Source organism: Astatotilapia calliptera, chromosome 23 (genome assembly GCF_900246225.1).
Source record: "Astatotilapia calliptera chromosome 23, fAstCal1.2, whole genome shotgun sequence".
In the NCBI taxonomy this organism is placed as follows: Eukaryota; Metazoa; Chordata; class Actinopteri; order Cichliformes; family Cichlidae; genus Astatotilapia; species Astatotilapia calliptera.
This window is the reverse complement of record NC_039323.1, coordinates 10,827,283-10,848,938: the sequence shown is the minus strand read 5'-3', so window position 1 is coordinate 10,848,938 and position 21,656 is coordinate 10,827,283. Positions and strand designations below refer to the sequence as shown.

Here is a 21,656-nt window from a genome sequence, read left to right as displayed (position 1 = left end):
CACACACACACAAGCGCTCTCTCTCTCCCTCTGGCCATCATTGTTACACATTTATTATGGTTTGACCTTTGACCCCGCTGTCACGAATGCCAACAAGCTGCGCTGCTTATCAGAGAGTTAAATCAGTAACTTCATGAGGTTGTTCACACTTCAGCTGTAACATTTTATTAGACTTTAAGGACTTTTATAACCCAAAGACGAGAACATTAAGAAAGGAAGATTTTAAGCTTAGATTAAAACACGGTCATTTCTCAAAACTCTGAGGATTTATTGAGGAACCTTTGGAGAGTCCTCAGGACCAATATGTTAGACACACTTTAAGTCTCTATCTTCACTGTCCTTTTCTGCTTTTAGTGTGTAGTTTTCGTAGGAGGGGGGCAGGGCCACTAGGTCATAACTCCTCCCCTTTTAGCTCTGATGAATGTAAGGGGCAAGGAAAGAAAGAGAGAGAGAGACAATAGACTTTAATCACTCATGTGGCTGAGAGCTGTTGGCAAACGGAGTTCCTTGAGCGCTGAGAGGGGAGGAAAAAAACAGAAGAAACAGGAAGGGAGAAGACTGAGGTGGACAACTTGAGTGGGCATTTCTCATCAGTCACACCTCTGAGCTGAAGCCAAGACCAGTTTGCAACCTTACTGAGAAGAGAGGAGGGCAAATCTGACATAAGATCATCCTGAAGGAAACCCTTTACCTCGTCACAGTTCGTAAAGGCTGCAGACGCAGACGTTTCCATCCACCCTGCCGTCCAAGCTAGAGTATGATCTGCTATCCTCGTCACCCCTGTCGCTGATGCAGGCGATCAGCATGATCTCTCACTACCCTCTGGCCACCTTCCTACCCTGGCCTACAGGCTCCTACCATCACCACTACCCCGACCTGGACTGCACCTTACTACTGGAGGGGGAGGGAGGGGTTGCCCTGCAGAGGTACCAGCCTCGCTCCCCGGAGAGCAGCCCGCGACACTGGGTCAGTCAGAGAATAATCATATCTATCAACTCTTTTGTTTGCACGAAATCTATTTGTATTTCTGGGAAGCACAGACATTTCCAGTCTCCTTAAACAATCTGGCAGCTGCTGGCCTTCGTATGAAGGCCTTCTGTTGTTTGGGAATGTGTGAGGTGCTGAAGTATGTGTGTGTGTACGTGCTGTCAAATGCTGAGTCTTTGGAAATGTAAATGGAAAAGTTTGGGAGCCAGAGAAGAGAGAAAAAAACGACACTGAGAAAAGAAGCTTGGAATTATAAACATTAAAGATACGCACTGAGGAGCAAAGATACAGGTGATGTTTGCCACTTCTGTTTGTCGGATGGTGATCTTGAGAAAGTTGAGGAGAAGCATAGGGAAGGAAAATCTGCAGATGTTACACAGGGACAGCTAACATGTACACATCCTGCATCCAGCTGTCTACACAACAAAAACCACATGAAACACACCTTTAATTTTCTCCATATATTAATCCAAGAAATCGCTTGGTTAATGTTTTGCCGTCTGTCATATGATTCCTCTATTTGGCCTCTACTTGAGTAAGTTTTATGCAATAATCTGACAGCTCATAGTGAAATAACGCAAACACGACGGTAACCTTTGGTGACACAGACGGGTGTCCGGCTGACCTCTTATGAAACGCAGTAATTCTCATTCATTCGAACGACCCCTTACTGGTCGTTCTGTGAGTGTGTCTTGCTAAATGTTAAGTTAACAGGAGCCATAATGTGTTGGATTTTGCTTTTGTTAAATTTATTCTTCTATTCAGCTCTATTTTTATTCATCTTTGGTGTTTCTCATTTCCCAAAACAGCATGACTGCCAGAAAATTAGCAGCGGCTTATTCCAGCTAAGCTGTGGCTATTTTTTTTGATGCACACACTTACTTGTGGTATTAATGCTGAAGTGAAAGTATGTTTGGTGTTTTCAGACAGCGCATAGGCACTTATTGGCTTGTAGAGGAGAGAAACTGAGGTCTGAAAACCAACCCGATGAAACGTCCTTTAATAAAAACAATAAGAGGAAGAAAGAATAAAATCTCCCAGAAGCCGGATTTTTTAACCTAAAATACATTTATTGCAAAATAACTGAAACTTAATAACTCCATGAGGATAAAGCACGAGCAGTGAAAACGTTGAAAAGCAGAGAGATGTGCAGACGTTTGAAAACGAAAACTCTGACAACTGAAAAAAATCTGGGTGTAAGAACAGAAACAGTATATTAAAGATCGACAAAGCCACTGCGATGACACCTACAAATTTAAAAGTGAATGTCGGGACTGTGAGGCTCAGTCTGAGAACCCGAGGATGCTATGTAAGCACATCAGATGCTGACTCCTCAGAGGGTTTCTGTCTGTTTCCTGCCTGTTTAAGAGTTTATGAAAAAAAAAGTACACAAGAGTTCAATCTAAGCTGCTAGGAAGATCACTGAGTGGTGGAGGGGCCAAACATTTGTTGCTACAGCATTCAACAAGTGCTGGAAACTGATCCAATGAGCAATTCAAAACCCATCACAGTCACTGGAGAAGAAATTCGTGGAAACATTTTTGCGAGTGTAAACAAACTGTATGAAATTACTCTTTTTGCTATCATGATTTCTTCTATTTAGTCCGATAAGATTTGGAAAGTGTAAAAAGAGCCATATGATTTCTTTTATTCCATTCGTGTGTGCAGAGAGCAGGCAGGAAGTCAGCTGACTCAGTTCGCAGGAATCTCTGCCATGCTTAGCGGAGAAGGATGCTAATTGTGTGTGGGCCCAGAATTGTACAGGGGTGGGTAACGTCGTTCTTTTAAAATTAGCGCAGCGTTCTCTTTCTTCTTCTCTTGAGCAAGTCCACATGTCTATGGGAGGCTGCATTAGCTGCTACACACTCAAATTGAATTTGAGTGTGTGCAGCGTTGGTTCTGCAGGTTTAGGTTTTGCAAAGGAAAAAGAACACGAGGAGGGAAACACACGGTTCTGCTGGATTCACTGTGATTGCTCTTTTATTGGTAAACTGAGCATCTAACACAGTGCAGTGATGTATTTGTAGTTATAATTCACATTCAGAGGAGACGAGTGTGACACAGTGGTGCCTGAAGACCATCCTCCTCAGTGCTTGTCTGACATCCTGGCTGTCATGTTGCCCCATCACACAGCGCTGTTTCCTGCGATTGTTTGAAGGGGTAAGGATGCTGGAGGTTAGCCCACAGACCTCCTCTGAATGCTCAGGTTACATACATCGGCTCTGCTGTCAGATGCTTATCTGTTTGACTGTTTTTACAGAGCTGCGATTGTCCACATGCTTGGAATAGTCTTTCCATAAAATTATGTAAGGTAAAGAAAAGTATTTGTGGTGCAGCTACTTGCAGCAACTCCAAGAAATTCCTTTTAGTCATGTAGGATAACCTGCACCGAGTGCTTCTATTCTTAGTTTGCTTTGTACCCAGTTACACATGGTTATGAAACCATATCAGTCATAAAGTTAGTGACTGCAGTACTCAGCCTGTTGCAGACAGCTGTCAGGTCCACAGTTCAAGTCAGAGATGAGGGAGGAGTGCTGAGGAGGCAGTCAGTATCAAAGGTTCACTGACAGTTAAACTTACGACTGGAATGTGCACATAAAAAAATGAACTCGATAATAAAATGCATGTTTTTTGTTACATAAAATTCAACATTGGAGGGTTAGTGGCAAGTAGGAATGAAGGACTCGATAGAAATGTTGTCTTCATTTTGTGGTCTGTAGTGTCCTTTGCACCCTCCTCTTACTCACTGATTAGGCAGTTTAATTAAGCAGCAGGCCCATCAATAAGAGCTCCGGCACTGGGAATATCAGCGGATGGCTTACAGTAACCTGCAGGGCAGTTCAATAACCTCAGCTGGCCATAAGCTGGAAACACAGAAGTGACTTTATACAGGAAAAACAAGAGCAGGCAGTTTTGATGATGCTGTGTTTTCCATTGAAAGAAAGGCAGAAAGCTGAGTTAGCGCTCCTGCTTCCTCTTTCTCGACTTCTTTGGAGAGAGAAGTGCACGTTTAGTGCTGATGCTCCGTGACGTCTCAGTATTTCCAGTCTTCCAGTTCTGCCTCTTACTTGTCATTTGTTTTGATGACTTGACAATGATTTCGACATTTAGGTGATTTGTTCGTCCGGATGAAACTAGTTTTTATGCCTTTTGACCTCTTTCTTTCTGAATTTACACAAAAACAGGACCATATCCTCTTCAGCAGCACAGTTCAGTAACTTTCTGACACTACACTGACTTCTCTTTTCTCCTAAATGCGGACCTCGGCCGCCGTTTTCAGTCAGTCAGCCACGACGAATGTTGTTTACACGTGCTGCGAGTCAAGTTGTCTAGTCGCCTGCAGCTCTGTAGAGGTCCGTATTGTTAACTTCGACCTAATTAAGTCACATAATAGGACTCGTGTGAAAAGTCAATACTAAAGGCATTGCTTCTGTCACCCAAATGTCCATCCCAGGGCAACAACACCCCAGGAGCAGCCTGCTCAACTGGGGCAGAAACTCATCACACCATATGGTAGCTGTAAGGGTGCATGGTGCTGACTGCTGTGCTAAAAGTGGGTTAATATGAGGCAGCACCGGCTTTCATTTAGTTTGTTTTCAATGCTTTGGCAGCGGTGTGTGTGAGCGGTGTGTGTGTGAGCGGTGTGTGTGTGTGTGTGTGTGTGTGTGTGTGGGGACCAAAAATTGGAAGCTTACTATACTTGTGGGGACCAAAATCCTGGTCCCTACGAGTTTGAAAACATTTTTGAGACTCAAAATGTGGTTTTAGTGACAGGGTTACAATTGGGTTATAGTTAGATTTAGGGTTAGGGTCAGGAATAAATTTTTCATTGTTAGGTTTAAGGCAAGGGGCTAAGAAAATTACGTCAATTAGATGTCCCCACAAGATATGAATACCTGGCGTGTGTGTGTGTGTGTGTGTGTGTGTGTGTGTGTGTGTGTGTGTGTGTGTGTGTGTGTGTTAAACACACACAAAATTCTCTACTCCTTTTCCCGCTCAGGCAGGACATGCAGCATTAGCAGGACCCGTGACTGGGATCAAGCTGGCATTGTGTGTGTGTGTGTGTGCCCAGTTTTAGTAAAGCTGGGGCTTGTTGGTTTCCAGCTCTAATATGATTGGCCAGCACTCACAGATTTTATACCAGCAGATTACTGACTGCAATAACTGTGCTGACCTTACAGTGGATAATAAATAACATGAAAACTATATGCTAAGGAACCATGGTTTTCACAGTGTTCGCTCTCTGGCAGAGTAAACATATTGCTACATTTCGGTCAATGGTATAGTATCACCGGTGACGTGAATGCGCCGTTTCTGTGCCTCGGAGCAGCTAATGTTTGCTTTTTGTGCATCTCCTGCAGTTTCATTTCCTATGAAAAAACCCGTGGATGTGCATAATAATGCTCAGAATTAATCTGAGCAGCAGAAATGAAATGCAAGGAGTGTGTTTTTGTTGCTACGGGGAAGTGCATAAAAAACAAGTGGAAACAGCACGCTGCTGTCGTTTTGGTTTGTTGGCTGCTGCACTTTGGTGTGTTTGTGTTGCTTTGTTTTGCACACGTGATGCTTTCAGAGTCGCATGTATTATTGGCTGAGCAACAGATGGTCCTGCTCTCATTAGCAGAGGGTCAGACAGCCCAACCAAGCCAGTCCAGACCGATTCATTCAGGGCTTAGCAGGGCTTAGATCTGGGAGGGGGTGGTCACAGTTGGGGGCTACAGAGGGGAGGGTTTACCATGACTTCTCTTACTCTTTTAAACACAGAGACACCTGAAATCACCTTAGCAAGCATCGGGGTATCTGAGTCACCAGAAATCGGATTATCCAGCTTCTGTGTAACGGTCCAACTGAGCCCGTATGCAGGCTGAGAAAAACCATGTGCCCCCAAATTTTGCATTCGTTAAACATTATTTGGTAGCTTTGATGATAACAAGCCTGGACTGAAAAACAGTTTTAGCTGAAAGCTGTATTAGTTTGGTTTGTATGTGAAGTGTGGAGGAGGAGGTGGAGGAGGAGGTGTGGGGGGTCTCTTGTCTGCAGCTCTGGACTTTACTGGAAACTAATGATGTCACCCGTCCAGAGGCAGAGAGAGAAAGAGAGAGCTAGCTCAACAACAGCCGGGACAATAGATCTGAGGGGAGCAGAGACGTGACATCAGAGGAGGGGAGAGTGGGAAGGAGCGAGGAGAGGAGCGTTTAATGTGGCCGCCTGAACAAAGGCTGAGCTGAGTGAGGGAGAAACAGAAGAAAAGCTGCGTGCAGCTGTGTGTTTTCATGAGAGATGACCTGACAGTCTTTATGCCTATTATCTATTGTTTTTGCTGGATTCCCTGACCATCTCCTGCTGATGTGCCACATCATTAAAACCCCGTCACATGAACACATGTGCTGACTGGGGGCATTGCCACTGCTTCATTGCTCCTAAACGACCCATTTAAGCTGCTTTGATTCTGTCATTTCAGCTTTTTATGAAGTTATAGCAGATCATCCTGACCCATAAATCCAGCCCTCTTGTTTTTTTCCCTCTGCCCCGGGGTGACTTGAGCCTCTGCTGACTCTGGATAAACACAGCAGTTTATGAACTCTGCCCTCTGCTGGGAAGCATGCTTTGGAAACACAAACACAAACACAAACCCACCAACCACACACAAACACACAGTGAAAGGCAAGTGTGATTAAGTGACTGTGCGCGCAAAAGAGAAATGGACGACATTCTGAGCAACATCTGGTTCCGATGCAGTACCGGGAAAGATCCTCCCAAACTTTTGGACTTGACGCAGAGACTTTCCACGGCAGGATCACAGCTGATACTCCTCTCACTGCGATGAATCTCCTGTCTGCTGTTTACGCGGGAGAAAGAGAGGGACGTCTCTTTCCGGCCTACATGACGGAATGACTTTCTCTCTGCATGCCAGCATGAGCTGGTCCAGCTGTATCGCGCCTGTCTTTCCACAAGTGTGGATCTTCTCGGTTTCTGACTGTGCCGTGAACTCTTCCCCCGCCTGCCTCGGTCTCTCCCTCTCACAGCACAGATAGTGCCATTTCAAGTTAATCTCCAAAGTGTACTACACTTTCTCTGATACGTGACCTTCTTATCTAACGTGTAAACACAGAGACGTTGCACATGCCACCCAAGACCCTCCTAATTTTGTCCCCTGTGTGTTAGCGGTTTCTGTTTTTTTCTGTGCTGACATTCCTAGCTGACGTGAGTCTCTCACGTAATCTGTTCATGTTAAGTACTAAATCACCTCCCGTCTCCTTTCCTATCCTTTCCTTTCCTCTCCTTTCCTTTCCTTTATGACCATTCTCCAGGACAGAGTGGCTCCACAGCCAGTCAGGTATGAGGACACCAGCCTCGGTGGAGTCGAGAGGCTGGAGGCAGGAAGCGGGAGATTTCCTGGAATGTGCGTTTTTTCCCTGCTGTGGTGTAATAACAGTGCAAGCGGTGCTCCTCCTGTTTTTGTCCCCTCTCTGTCTCTGCTGTAGCTATTCTGACCAAGGAACAAAGGGAAGAGAGTACTCGGGAAGCCCAATAATGGCTGTAATCCATCATTCAAAAAATGGCCTTCCCTTGTCAAGGGCTTTCCTAAGTGTAATTACGTCATTAGTTTTTCAACAGAGCGGAAAACTTGGAATGAGGATTTGCCTGAACGACTGTGTCGGAGTTTAGTGTGCAGTGTTCAGACAGAGAAACATGATAAACTTTGGCTTTCTAGAGAGATGCATGAAGCTGAGTTAGATTTACGGAGCTGTGCACGCGTACACATGCAAGGATGGAAAAACATTTTTTTTATACAGTGTATAAAGACGTATTTACCCTGTAGCATTGTGTTACAGTATTGCACCTCTCCTCCACAGAATTTAATTCTGATTTACTATATTTAATAATGAATGAAGCAAATAAGATGCACCGCTGTGCACGATTAAAAGAACCTTTGTTTCATCCAACTATATTTTCCTAATATTATAACATATAAAACAAACGGTCTGTTTTGATCTACTCTGAGACATACTTCACATGATTGACTCTTTTCTGGACCATAATTTACAAAATGGACACAAATTAATAATATTTCAACCCAGCAGCTGACCAAGACCATAAACCAATCAGGACAGAGTTTACTGAGATCACGGGTCAGCTCAGTGTTTGATTGTTTTGCTTCTACAGTTGGACTTCTTTTTTGCAGACAGATGAGTCGCCCCCTGCTGGCCTTTCTAAAGATTGCAGCTCTACTTTCAGTCCTGGAAGTTCATCTTTTATTTACAGTCTGTGGTTCATGAATTAATTGAAAGTGTGATAAGCTTCATTTCATTCTTTAAAGTCAGCTGACCTGCTGGCTCGAATCTGGTGTACCTTCTTACAGAAGGTGGATTTTCCCAAATGTCAGGCTGTTTCCTCTTGGATTTGTCCTTCAGAGCTGGGATTGACTGAAACCAGAAGCAGCTCTGAATTTACTGAAATCTGCAGTCTAAATCTACTTTAGAGCTCAGAGCAGACTTTAATGGGCCCAATGGAAGCAAACTGAAAGATGAGCACGCTCATCGACTCGTCCATCAGACAGAGCGGCAGCTGTCACGCTCATCAGACGTCTTGTTTACACTGAGGGATGACATCACTCCCACTGTGAGACCAACACTCCAATCCCCAAGGGGCTGAGCTAGAGGTCGTGTGGGGTCACAACCTTCCCACTGGCACTCTGGGCTTCCCAGAGTTCCTAAGACTGGGCCTGGGAACTGGACAGCAGCCAGATGTGCAGCACGATGAAGATTCAGCTAGAAGAAAAGCCAATCCTGTGCGGTTACCGCACATGGAGAACCACCAACTCAGTTGTACTCCTGGCAAAGCTGGGTGGAGCTACAGTGCAGTGCTGTGTGTGTGTCTGTGAGTGGGGTGCACCGTGGACGACAGTGGGAGCCAGTGACGAAGAGGGTGACGTTTGGGAGCCAGGGAGGTGGGTTGGGTGATTACGCATCTACACACAAAAAACACACAATTTTGAAAAGGGGACCACCACAGATCTACCTCCCACTGCTTCAGAAGACAGTTAGCATCATAAGGCTTCCAGTGTCCCCTCTGGATAAGGCCTTGTGACTATTGGATGACCAATTTAGCATTTTAGCGCATGTAAATGAGTCACAGGTGGCTCATTTTTTCATATTTGTTTACAATACACCAAAAGAGCCCTCACAACGCAGCCACTCGATTCACATCCTCCTGTTTATTCACAAAAGTGGGCTGTTTGAGTACGTGTGTAGACACAGTGGAACAGAGTTATCCATTCTCACACACTCGGCCTGTTCTCCTCTCCGGTTACTGACAATGCACAGTAGCGGTGACGCCATCTGAAGCCTTCCTTGTATTGTCCCACGCAGGGACTGCGAGGCTGCAGCTGCTTCATACAAGAAGGGCCTACAGTCCATCACTTCATCCTCTTAAACAACATCTGTATGTTAATGCATTATAGCAATAATCTTCATTTTAACTGCCCATATGGAAAGGAAATTGTAGTTTTATAGCTTTCTCCATTCTCCTGCAATGATTTGCTTTTTAAAGTGTCCCATTTGACTAAGAATTATGACTCCAATTAGGATGAAAATGGGAAAATTGCCATTTGCATGGGTAATTCAAAGCATAAAGGAAAGTGTTTTCACTTTTTCTCCACATGGGTGGTGCTTATGTTCGTAATCGGACCGGTGAACTGTATCCATAAAGCTGGTGTGTTTCATCATCAACCAAAGAAAACCCTGAATGTGTTAGAGTACAGGATATCCACCCTGACTGCAACAAACCGCAAAAAACCCAAATCCACCATAACAGGTGTTTAAAAAATAAACTTTAAGTGAATTATTTATGGTCTTTGTTAGCAGTCGGCTGGATTACTGTAATGCGCTTTATATTAGGGTCAGTGCTTCATACTTTACTTATCTACAGAGGATGCAAACTGCTGCAGCTCATCTTTTAACTGTCACTTGAAAGTTTGAGCACATTTCCCTATTTTAGCTTCACTTCACTGGCTGCCCCTTCATTTTAGGATTCATTTTTAAATTCTTTTATTTGCTTTTAAAGCCCTCCATGGCCTAGCCCTATCTTATCTCTGTGAGCTGCTACAGCCTTATACAGCCACCCCTCAGGTCAGCTGATCAGCTGGTCCAGGACTGAGCGTAAACTTAGAGGAGATTGTGCTTTTGCTTTAGCAGCTCCCAAACTGTGGAGCGATCTGCCTTTAGAGATGAGACAGGCCTATTCTTTGACACCCTGTGAGATGTTGTTTTTTAAAGCTGATTGTATGTTGTTGTTGTTTTTTCTAATATAGGGCTGTTTTAATTTTTATGTATTATGTGTTTTTTTTGTTTGTTTTTGCTGCTTCGTTTTATCTATTGTTCTTAACTTATTTACTGTAGAGCACCTTGGTCCTGTTTTAAAGTGCTTTATAAATAAAGTTGGATTGCCTGCCTGAGAAGCTTCACGTTCTCTCTCAGCAGCCGCGAGTTGGTGAATATTCTGGATGAATTTTCACTTAATGAGGACAAACAGGATTGAAAGAAAAATTTAAGTGATTAGGCAGTTTAATTTAACCCCCCCCCCCCACCACCACCACCACCACCATAAATTATACATTAAATTTAAAAATTTATTTTAAAAAAAAGTTTACTATACGAAGGTAGAGCCTAAAATATAATTTCTTTAAAAAACAAACAGCGATGAATGAAAATGACTATAAAACAAATGAGAGTTATTGGTGATTAATGAATGAAACACAGGTTATAACCAGGTTATACTACAAACACGTTATTATTGTTTTTTGAGTCAATGTTTTTATTAATTTCGGAGGAAGGACATTTATGCATGTGGAATATTTTGCACGCTCGAGTCCCAGCCCTGCGTGTGCGCTGATGTCAGTCTGATGGAAGTTGGAGAAAGAGCTCGGGGGAGGAGTTTAAATGGGGCTGCTGCGAGTGCAGGAAGGAGGAGTCTGCTCATTCAGCGGAGAGTCGAGCGCCTGTTGACAGAGGAGGGCTTGGAGTTTGGAAAAGAGCGCAGTGAACGTTTGCGGATCGCAGTTTATTTTGAAAGGAGCGCATCTTCTTGTGTACGTGCGGGAGAAACGTCGATCTCTGATGCTGACTTCAGATCATGAGAGAAGCGCTCACTATGAAGTTCGCCTGGAAAACTAAGATGGTAAAAATCCAAGCGCAGACTCGCAGTGTCTGTTGTTTGTGGTCAGAGTGGGGGGGGGGGGTTAGAGTGGAAAAGGGGGTGAGTGTTTGTAGGCTTGGGAAAGTAGCGGATAACTGAGTGAGGGGGAGAGGGCGGGGGTGGTGGTGAGGGTTGTTTTTACTGCTGCGTAAAGATGTCGCGGTGAGCTCGAACCTGTACGTGGAGGAGTTCGGTTCAGTGGATAATGCTGAGAAATGTCCTCACCTGATGCTGTAGATCCAAACTTCTTCGTGGGTTTTTTATGGGCTCCACAGCAAAAAGCAGAGGGGGAGCAAAAGGCGAGGCCCCGGGGCCATCACAGCCCGTGCAGCTGGGTCCAGGCGAACAGATCAGCGCCACTCTCCTTATCTCCGTTATTCTTCCCAACCAGCTGATGGGCTGATGTGGAGATTAGAATTATTTGCAGAGAGAGAGTAATGTTTGTGCAGATTTTTGAAGGATCCCAGGTAGTGCGGTGTAAAGAGCTCACCTCCTGCTCTCTGAGAACTCTGTTTTTTGGATGCTTGGATAACTTATTCACTTATGTTACTGGCTGCTTTCATTTGCATTTGCATTGGGAAAACAACAACAAAAAGCAAACTTGATACACAAAGAGAGTGTAGCTTTTTTAAAAAAAAAAAAAAAATCTGTCCACCTTTCAGAAAGCAGTCTGTGTGTGCAGACTGTGAACTCAGCAGCCCGGCCAGCCAGCACAGGGACCTCCCGCTATTGTTTTGGGAGTGTGTGGACTGCATGACTCATACACTGATGTATTTATCTGTCTCTGTGCCAGCCAGCGGGCAGCAGCCAAAAAAGAGAAAGGGAGAGAAACATGTTGCTGACCATAGGACAAGATGGAGAACAGCAGCATGGGACGGGCGTGCAGACATGTTTCAGATCCTCTGACTTGCAGTAACGCAGGCGCGCTGGCTGGTTTCATCTGTCAGAGTCGGTTAAAATCACATCTTTTTGTTTTTGGCTTTCTTTGAATATCTGCCCCTCACGTGTTTCTGTTCGAATCCAAACACTGCCGAGTAATGGCTGAGCGCCACTGGTCTCCAGGACTGACCATTGAACTTGCTAATGGTGAGTTTGGCCCTTGATCTCTTTGCCGGCGGCCCGTCTGTGTGGACTTTATGGGGACGAGTAATCTTGGCGTCCGTTGCCTTTGTGTGAGGACTTGGCTGAGATTTTGCCTGTGTGCTGTTTATAGGCACCTTATCCTTCGATGGCTGTCCGCTCCTTCTGTTTTCGTCTCCGTCTCCATGTGTTGGTGTCTGAGCCGGCCTCGGCCTCTGTCTGGATGCGATATCTGAGCAGCAGTTTGGGGTTTTGATTCCTCTCTGCTCCCTCTGTTTGTTTATGCACTCTGCTGCCGTCATTGATTTACAACCAGCAGCAGACGCAGCGCTTTCGACTCGGTGGATCCTTTTAGTCTCGGTGTGGTTGCGACACTGATTTGTAATCAAGCGCCGCCGACTTGTAGAAGCAGACAAACCGACAAACTCATATGTTCATAGAGGGGGGGAAGCAATGTAAATATTACTGTGGAGGTGTTTATTCTGGACTTGGCCCATTCTGGCTCTTATCTACAACTTGGGTGAGCTCGGGTAAAGCTGTCCAGCTCTGACTTCAGCTCCAGAGACACCAAGACATCATGAAAGACATGGATTGGGAATAAAAGAGGGAGTAGAGACAGAGAGGAGGAGGGAGGGAGGCCTGGCAGGCTGCAGGGATGGGGGTTGGGGAGTTGGTCCTTCTTGATGTTTTACTGCACTTCACTTCTTCTTCTTAGTTTTTTAAGCACTGGAGTTGTTTGTGTGTGCGTTTTTCCGTTCCCTCTGCTTTTCTCATACACAAAAATCACTTTCCTTTCTTGTTAAACTACTGAAGTTAGACTTGTGTTGGTCAGCTCTGCAGCGCGTCTGTCTCGATCTTTCTAATATTTCCACCGATATCTTCTTTCAGAGCTCAGTGCAGGACTGGGGGGAGGAAGTAGAGGACGGAGCAGTCTACAACGTGACGCTGAAGAGGGTCCAGATTCAGCAGGCGGCCAACAAGGGAGCGAGATGGCTGGGGGTGAGTAGGCCCTGACGAGGAGCTGAGCTCCAAACCTTCAAACGTTAAAAGTTCAGACTCCTTTCTGCACTCTCAGCTGCTGTAGAGGGAAAAAAGTGAATGTTTTTAAAGCAAACAATGTCCGGATTAGATTTTATCGTGTCCAGATGGCTTTTTTTGTTTAAAGCAGTCCAGTTATCTGTGTTCAGACTGCTGACCTTAAAAATGGCAAACCTAATCTGTATTGTCTTCTCTCGGGGCATTGTGCTCTACCGAGGCTCCTATTGTTTTAACGTTTGAGCTATAAATCTCCCAGTGGAGACAACACCTTTGAGCTGCCTGCTGAAAACGAACAGCTTCACCAGAGCTGGACCGTTTAGCCAAAGCATGTGATTTCCTGACTTTCCGAGCTGCCAACAAAGCCAGCACGTTCCCCTGTTTTGCAGAATGCTGGTGTGACATAGTTTCCCACAGTTGTGCATTTTTTCAGTGAATATAAGGCATTGCCGTTTCCCCCACAGAGCTGTTTATGTATCTGTAATAAGATGTTATGCAGTGCATCATTATACTGCACAGACGGGGCAATTAGGAGCATTGTTTCTCTTAGTTTCATAGTTTCTCTGGTGAGTTTTCCCAGAAAATGCTAAAGGATCTTCAGGATATTGTGTTTGTTAGCTTCTTTGGAACTGTGTGGCTGACATAAGGGATGAGAGCTGGCGCATAAAGAAGAATCTGATATCTGCTGCGAGCCTCCAACACTGCCTGGATGTATTGACAGTGGTGTAAGCCCAATTAGAGCTGATTAAAACAACATGGGTGTTTTGTGCAGAACAAAGAGCGAGCTCCCAATGAGATGAGTATATTTACTATAAACAGTCAGCTGTACGAGAACAAAAGCAGCTCCAGTCTGCACAGTTTGAGGCGTGTGTGTGTGTGTGTGTGTGTGTGTGCAGTTGTGCTCATTGTGGCGGTGCCGTGGATCGCCTCGGACAGATAAATAATCAGACTTTTTGTGTGCTCCGTGCTGTTATCGGAGGGGAGAAGTCGACTGTGCCGCCATCCTCCTCTCTGTCTGGAGGGATGGTGGAGGAGGGGCTTCGCTGTGATTAAAAGCAGATTGGAGCGTTTCCTGTTGTAGCGTGCTAACTTCACCAAGGTCTCTCTCTCTCTCTGGGTCTTGTGCCACCCCTTACTCTCTCTTCTCTCTCTCCCCTGCTGTTTTGCAACCACCCGTTCTGTTTTCCCTGTAGACACAATAGTCGGACACATCTGGAGAAATCCAAATTAAATATAGGTCACCGTACTGTTTCCTTCATCCCCCTGATGTTTCGAGCCCTTGTTGTTTGTTTCCATTTCTTTCAGAGTTCCTCTCGACCCTTTACTTAAATGTATTAAATGCATTACAAGCACCAGCCAACTGCAGAAATGCAACAGTTTAAAAATGTATAAGGCAGATGGGTGACAAGTTAAAGAAACATTTGTGGATTTGTTATGAATCACTGTGTCCCTGCGGTAGACTTACCCACGGCTGTAGAATAGGTTTCTGGTGGTTTTTGCTTAAATTTGTCATAATTCGCATGTTTCTTGTTTAGGCGGAAGGGGATCGCCTGCCTCCTGGCCACACGGTGAGCCAGCTGGAGACCTGCAAAATCCGAAGTATCCGTGCTGGAACGCTGGAGCGACTGGTGGAGACTTTGCTCACGGCGTTCGGAGACAACGACCTCACCTACACGTCCATCTTCCTCTCCACCTACAGAGCCTTCGCGTGCACGCAAACCGTACTGCAGCAGCTGCTCGACAAGTAGGCTGAAATGACACGATCCGAACTGAAAAATAATACTCTGCCTGTTTGTTGTGGCGATTTTTAAAACGCGTCGTCTTCTTATTTTCTGTGACAGATATGGAAGCATGGAAGAAAACGAGCAAGGCGCTGACAGATGCCACAGCTCTGAAACCACCGGCGCCATCAGAAAGTGAGCTGCAGTGTGACGTGCGCATCAGTGTTCCCGCTCACCTGGATTTCCACCTCTCTAAAAGGTTTCCCGGCTCTCTCCACAGCACCTTGGCTTCGATCCTGCGTGCCTGGCTCGATCAGTGTCCCGAAGACTTCCAGGAGCCTCCAGATTACCCCTGTCTCCACAGGGTGATGGACTACCTGCGCAAGGTTCTGCCAGGCTCAGAGGCTCTCAGAAAGGCAGAGGGTCTGCTGGAACAGCTGCAGGCTCAGGCCGGCATGGATGACACTGATGGTACTGCTATTTTCTTTTTATTTATTTATCTTTTTAAGCTTTGCATGACTCACAATTTAAAAATTCCTTCTTAACCTTGTGCTGGGCCTTCAAGCAGCACAAGCTGCCTTTAAGCTAACTTCCCTCTGATTGGCTACCCCTCACAAACAGAGGATTTGAAGAGCACTTGGGTGGGGTGGAGTTCATATTATGAGTATTGCCTCTCTGTGATATCATGCAGATGATGCTGACGTCAGTATTGTAAACTTTGACCATATTTAACGAGGATTCAGTGTTTACGCTGAGAACGGCTCACATCACTGCCTCCTGTATTCATGGGAAAAAGCATAGCAGGTCTCCTTTAAAATGTCTTCCTCCGACGCTGAGAAACGATGCGTTATCTTAGATGTGTCGTTTATTTCCTGTGCCTGTTTTGTTTATTTTCAGCTGGTTTCCACAGCAACCATTCATATAGCCTGGGGGAAGAGGATGAAGCGGAGATTGAGGTCCAGGAGGACTTCCTGTCGTTTGACGCCGACCTGGTGGCCGAGCAGCTGACCTACATGGATGCGGTAAGTGGAGGGAAATGATGTGGAAACAGGAGGGAAAGGTTACATCCCGTTTCTTCTGCGTCGCCTCACTAACATCGTACTCTTTGGGGGGGGCTTTAGGTGCTGTTCAAAAAGGTCGTACCCCATCATTGTCTGGGCTCTGTCTGGTCTCAGAGGGACAAGAAGGACAACAAGCACAGCGCTCCCACCATCCGTGCCACCATTACGCAGTTCAATGCTGTCGCGGCCTGCGTGGTCAACACAGTGCTGAAGCACAGACAGCTCAGGCCTCACGTCAGAGCACGGGTCATCCAGCGCTGGATAGACATCGCGCAGGTCGGCCGAAGAGACAGACTCGCTCACGAACGCTTGGAATCAGTAAGAATGTTATCTGACTTGTGATCGTCTTTTAACAGGAGTGCAGAATACGGAAGAACTTCTCATCTCTGCGAGCCATTGTGTCGGCACTTCAGTCCAACCCTCTGTACAGACTGAAGAGAGTGTGGGCCTGCGTGCACAAGTAAGCCTCCGAACTCTCGTCTCTGCAGATGATCTCAGCTGGTTTTGATAGTAACGAGATCTCGCAGATCCTTCGGTGTGTTTTGCACGCGTGTTTTCCTGCCATGTCACATCACGTTAGCTGACGCGAATCTGCGCTTGTTGCAGAGACAGCGTGCAGACATTCGAGGAGCTCTCCGACATTTTCTCGGACCATAACAACTACCTGACCAGCAGAGAGCTACTGATGAGGGTGAGTGTGTTCATTTCATATCTGATCCAGTTTAGGAATGCTTAGTAACCATCTGTTACTCGAAATCCCAAAATTGCTTGTTCGCCGCATGGTTGGAACCAGAATTGGAGCCATTTTTTTGTTTGCCCCACAGGAAGGCACGTCAAAGTTTGCCAGTCTCGAGAGCTGTGCCAAAGAGCACCAGAAACGCACCCACAAGAGGCTCCAGCTGCAGAAGGAAATGGTAAGACAAATGCCGGCTGACAACGAGCTTTAGAAACAAACGCCAAACAAAGCGGTGTACTCTACACTAACTGCTAGCCTGTGCAGATCGTGAAGCCACACAGCTCTGCTTACTCCACGTGCCACGCTCCCATTGTTATTATCATCGCCATCTGCAGAGAACAAAGTGTAAATAAAGATGTGACTTTACTGCAACATCCCACGGAATAATCGAACCGTTCCTCCACAGGGAGCGATGCAGGGAACGATACCGTACCTGGGGACTTTCCTCACCGACCTGACCATGCTGGATACGGCCCTGCCTGACCTAGTGGAGGTAAGAGCACCTGCTGATCGTGTGTGCGAGTGTTTGAACATTTGAAAGTCTATCTGTCAGAAATGGGCCTAAGTTTCCATAAGTGCGTGTGGAATTTTGTCGGTGCGTTTGTGGAGCTGTCCGCCGAACGCTGTTTGCGTAAGCGGTCGCTGGCGCGTGATGTCTCGGCTCTGACGGCGTGCTCTTTGTGTCTTCTGCAGGGTGGTCTGATCAACTTTGAGAAGAGACGCAGGGTGAGTCTTTAGTCTGCCTCCTTTGACGTGATTACAGTTACTCACGTGGTGTTTACTCTGAGCAACCTTCTTTGTGCCTCTGCAGGAGTTTGAGGTGATCGCTCAGATCAAGCTGCTCCAGTCGGCCTGTAACAGCTACTGTCTGACTGCAGACCCAGCTTTCCTGCGCTGGTTTAAGGGCCAGCCTCAGCTCAGCGAGGAGGAAAGGTACACTCTACTCTGAATACCTTTTTTATTTTCATTGCACCGTTATCCATGTGATAATAAGCAAATTAGTGCATGAGTCATGGTCTGCTGGATCCATTCCCCCACAAATACACCAGAGCAGCTTTGTTCTGTCTTTTCTTATCGTCTCTCCCTGCTGATTTTGTCATTTCTTTAGTTCCTACTGATCTGTTCTACATGTTGTTTTGCTCTCTGAGCGCTTTTTTTTGTCTCACTGCTATTCTTGAAACCACCATCCGCTTGAAGGTTCACTGTTAATACTCTTTCTTGCAGCTATGCCTTGTCTTGTGAGATTGAAGGTCTCGGTGACAGCAGTCCGACTTTAACCAAACCTCGGAAAAGCATGGTGAAGAGGCTCAGCTTGTAAGTGCATTAAGAAAGGGGACATTTTTCGAAGCTAATAAAGACGAGTGCTGTTTTTAAATTTGAAGTGAAGTCCAGAGTAGAATGAGGAAATGAAACTGCAGGGACTTTTTAATGTTTTGTCATCTAACAGCTCGCTTCATTTTCTGTTCAGGCTTTTTCTTGGAACAGACAGTAATTCGGCCAGTTCTCCGGTCAGAGAGACGCCACGCTCGCCCCCTACTGGCAGCTCCGGAGAGAGCATGGACTCGGTCAGCGTGTCCTCCAGTGACTCCGGCAGTCCGTCGGACAGCGAGGGACTCGCCACCCCGACTCACACCTCCGACTCCCAGCAAAACAAGGTGGGTGACAAAGCCACTGGGAGGAAGTGCTGTGCACTAAAAAAAAGTACACAACTTTATTAAAAACGAGTCAATTCCATTTAAATTTTTTATTGGATTAACATTTTTACACATATAAAGTTGCACATGAGAATTAACAAATGTTCTAATTTTTGAGCATTCACTGGCCACTTCATTAAGTATGCATTTTCCTTCAGAACTGGTGCAGTTCTTCATGGCACAGATTCAACACGGTGCTGGAAACATTATTCAGATTTTGTTCCGCGTTGATATGAACGCGCAGTTCATCACACAGCTGCTGCATCCGTGACTCTCCCGTTCCCTCGCGCCCTAATTCTGACCCTGTATGAACTGTAGCCTCAGTCTCCTGTTCTTAGCGGACAGGATTGGCGCAAGTGTGGTCTTCTGCTGCTGTAGCCCATCTGCTACAACAAGCATGGACCTATTGTGTATTCAGAGATGCTCTTCCGCAGACCTTGGCTGTAATGATGGTTGTGTGGGAAAGTCCCAGCAGATCAGATATTTCTGAAATATTGAGAGCAGTGTGTCTGGCACCTGCAACCACGCCACAGTCAAAGTCTCTTTGATTGGACGGTTAAATAGGTGTAATGAGCCAAGTGGCCGGCCAGCGTATAAGCTACATTTAACTCTTTTGACACAAGATGCAAAATGAAGTAAATGTTGGAGTTGTGTCAGATGATAATGAATCTTAATAATAATTTTAATGAAAAATGAAAATAATTGTTGTTTTTCATCGTGACCCCCAGCTATCAGAATCATCCTCCTGCACTTCACTCCACTCTATGGACACAAACTCCTCCACAGCCAGCGTCTCCGTGATTCCTACATCTCCCTCCTTCCCCGGGCCTTCCTGTATGCACCGACGCTCCATCTCCCTCACACCCCTGTCTTCCCCGAGTCAGACTCTCGCCTATAACACCCAGGCCCAGGACGCCTGCATCATAAGAGTCAGTCTGGAACACGGCAACGGAAATCTGTACAAGAGCATACTGGTGAATAAGTACTGACGCTTCTGCTAAAGATTTACATTTTCACAGTTTATGTTAAAGCTAACTTAATCTAATCTGTCCCACAAACAGCTGACCAATCAGGATAAGACCCCAGCTGTAATCGCTAGAGCAATGGCAAAGCACAACCTGGAGGTGGAGCCGGAGGAAGGATACGAGCTGGTGCAGGTCATCTCGGAGGAGAGAGGTAAAACATCGACTTTAAAATCTTTGGGAACTGTAAGCTAACCGTAAGCTAACATTGCTCGCTAGCAGTAGTCATATAAAAACTCAATTCTTTAAGATTTGCACGTCAGAATTTTAATTTATTTTTTCCACTAATCAGCTGTTTTCAGGCTTTGTGAACCACACTGCCCTCTGTACTGGTTTGAAGATGGTATCACTGGTTGTAAAATTTACCCGGTTCTTATCCTGCTCTTAATTTCTTTCAGAACTGGTGATTCCAGACAACGCTAACGTTTTTTACGCCATGAACACGTCGGCAAACTTTGACTTCCTGCTGCGGGTGCGGGGCTCGGCAGGCCGGCCCGTGCAGCTGCGTAGCCGATGTAGTTCCACGCTCCCGCGGACCCAGCACCGCTCGAGCCTCTCACTTAGACTTAGCAAAGTCACGTTGTGACCCTGCCGTGTCACCACTAACCCAGGGCGAGACACGACGGAGGGTGGACATATAATTGGATGAGGAGCTCTCTGGGATCCAGGGTGGAACCCTCCGGGCTTTCAGACTTTCCCTCTCATCCCGAACTGTGCCATTCCTCGCCCAGCCTTAACGTGAACCTTGGATGTGGATTAAACTGCTAATGCCTGTGACAGAGTGAAACAGTGACCCCAAGTGGCCTGAACTCTTTACTACAACAGATATTTTTTGCACATGTATTGGGAGCACCAACCTCCTGACCTCCAACAGTATTCTGATATTGAATGAACTCCTTTATGTCTTGTGACGTACATGTAGCTCAAGCTTTACCTTTCTCCTAATACAAGAGTGCTGAATGCAGAGACAGAAGATGGAGCAGTGAAAGAATGAATGAATGGACCTCTAACAGTATTCTGAATGATATTAATAATTGACAGAAGCTGTGATGCCTTTGGTTTCTCTTGTCAGACAGCTACGTGTGTGTGTTCTTCTCCATATTGTGAGCTGTGTGACGAATGCATCATTTTGTGCATTCTGATTGGTTCCAGTACTTGGTTTTATCAAGTCCTCTGCAAATGCTGAATTGCCTTACCTGCCCAATGTTTTGGGTGTAAAGAGTGTTTGAGCTTCTTTCTAATCTAGAGAGACTCTCAGATCTACAAAAAACCCGAGTTGTACAAGAACAAAAAGGATAAAGCGGAGTATCGTACTGAAATGGAAAGTATTTGTACCTCTTTGCCCTTCATTATATGAACTACAGAGTTGCACTTGACAGTTGGTAGCAGATGCCAATGGGATGTGAATATGGGAGAGCGTGCAAACTGCCGCGTGAAGTAGTTTGCTCCCTCTTCACTAAATGAGTTTCTTTTTTGTAATTTTGTTGCTTTTTCTATGCTTTTTGTAACACAGTTCAAGCCACACATGTATACCAGACTGGAGCATTGCTAACATACATGCTAATTGTGTCAGAGTGTCATAAATCTGGCGGGATACTTCATTTCATTTAACGCCGTAAACGCCCATCTGTTTGTCTGTTTCAACACATGTCAGAAGCCTTCACACTTTCACTCCACCGCAGATAAAAACTGAACGTCACGTGAAAATGTTCCCATTAATTCAGCCTCGGTGTTTGTTCTCCACTGCCAAAGACTCTGAATAAATAAATTATTATCACTATTCTGACTCATTGCCTGTAGTGTTTAATGACTTTATTATCCGTAAGGCCTAAGGAAGCTTCGCGTCTGTATTTTTACCCTTGTGCAGTGGCAGATCACGTGCTCCGCACTGTTAGGACTGACATTGCTGCTCTGGACTGAACCCAACTCATTCTGCTGAGTGGGAAACGTTTGTGCTGACTTGAATGCAGCAGTCATGACCTTCCTTCCTTGGTTATACAATTTGTTTTTTAGGAATTCAAACACGAACGTGTGACATCCACAGGTTTTACTGTAAAACAGGACACGGCAGAAGCAAATGAGATTCCCCTTCTTTAAAAACACTAGATTTTACATTCTAAACA

The 21,656-nt window shown here is 45.6% G+C and overlaps 1 protein-coding gene across 3 annotated transcripts; it reads left to right on the top strand.

Annotated features, from left to right (window-relative positions):
• Positions 1-468: 468 nt before the first annotated feature.
• Positions 469-21,319, top strand: rgl1 (ral guanine nucleotide dissociation stimulator-like 1). 3 transcript variants are annotated; one of them, XM_026159181.1, is made up of 18 exons: positions 469-966; positions 13,153-13,263; positions 14,835-15,043; positions 15,141-15,215; positions 15,301-15,491; positions 15,918-16,042; positions 16,142-16,357; positions 16,438-16,541; positions 16,688-16,772; positions 16,906-16,995; positions 17,224-17,310; positions 17,511-17,543; positions 17,629-17,750; positions 18,042-18,131; positions 18,286-18,472; positions 19,240-19,485; positions 19,573-19,687; positions 19,932-21,319. In XM_026159181.1, the coding sequence occupies exons 1-18, from the start codon at positions 790-792 to the stop codon at positions 20,117-20,119; spliced, it is 2,451 nt and encodes an 816-aa protein (XP_026014966.1). In that variant the 5' UTR covers positions 469-789; the 3' UTR covers positions 20,120-21,319. The 3 variants fall into 3 exon arrangements, with proteins under 3 accessions (XP_026014966.1, XP_026014967.1, XP_026014968.1); XM_026159182.1 differs by lacking the exon at positions 469-966 and adding an exon at positions 10,813-11,166; XM_026159183.1 differs by lacking the exon at positions 469-966 and adding an exon at positions 11,341-12,270.
• Positions 21,320-21,656: the final 337 nt, after the last annotated feature.

Coding starts and splice junctions, on each gene's coding strand:
- rgl1 (XM_026159181.1), top strand. CDS start 790: ATGCAGGCGATCAGCATGATCTCTCACTACCCTCTGGCCACCTTCCTA. Junction 15,216..15,300: donor ACCACCGGCGCCATCAGAAA/GTGAGCTGCAGT, acceptor CTCTCTCCACAG/CACCTTGGCTTCGATCCTGC. Junction 19,486..19,572: donor ATCTGTACAAGAGCATACTG/GTGAATAAGTAC, acceptor TCCCACAAACAG/CTGACCAATCAGGATAAGAC.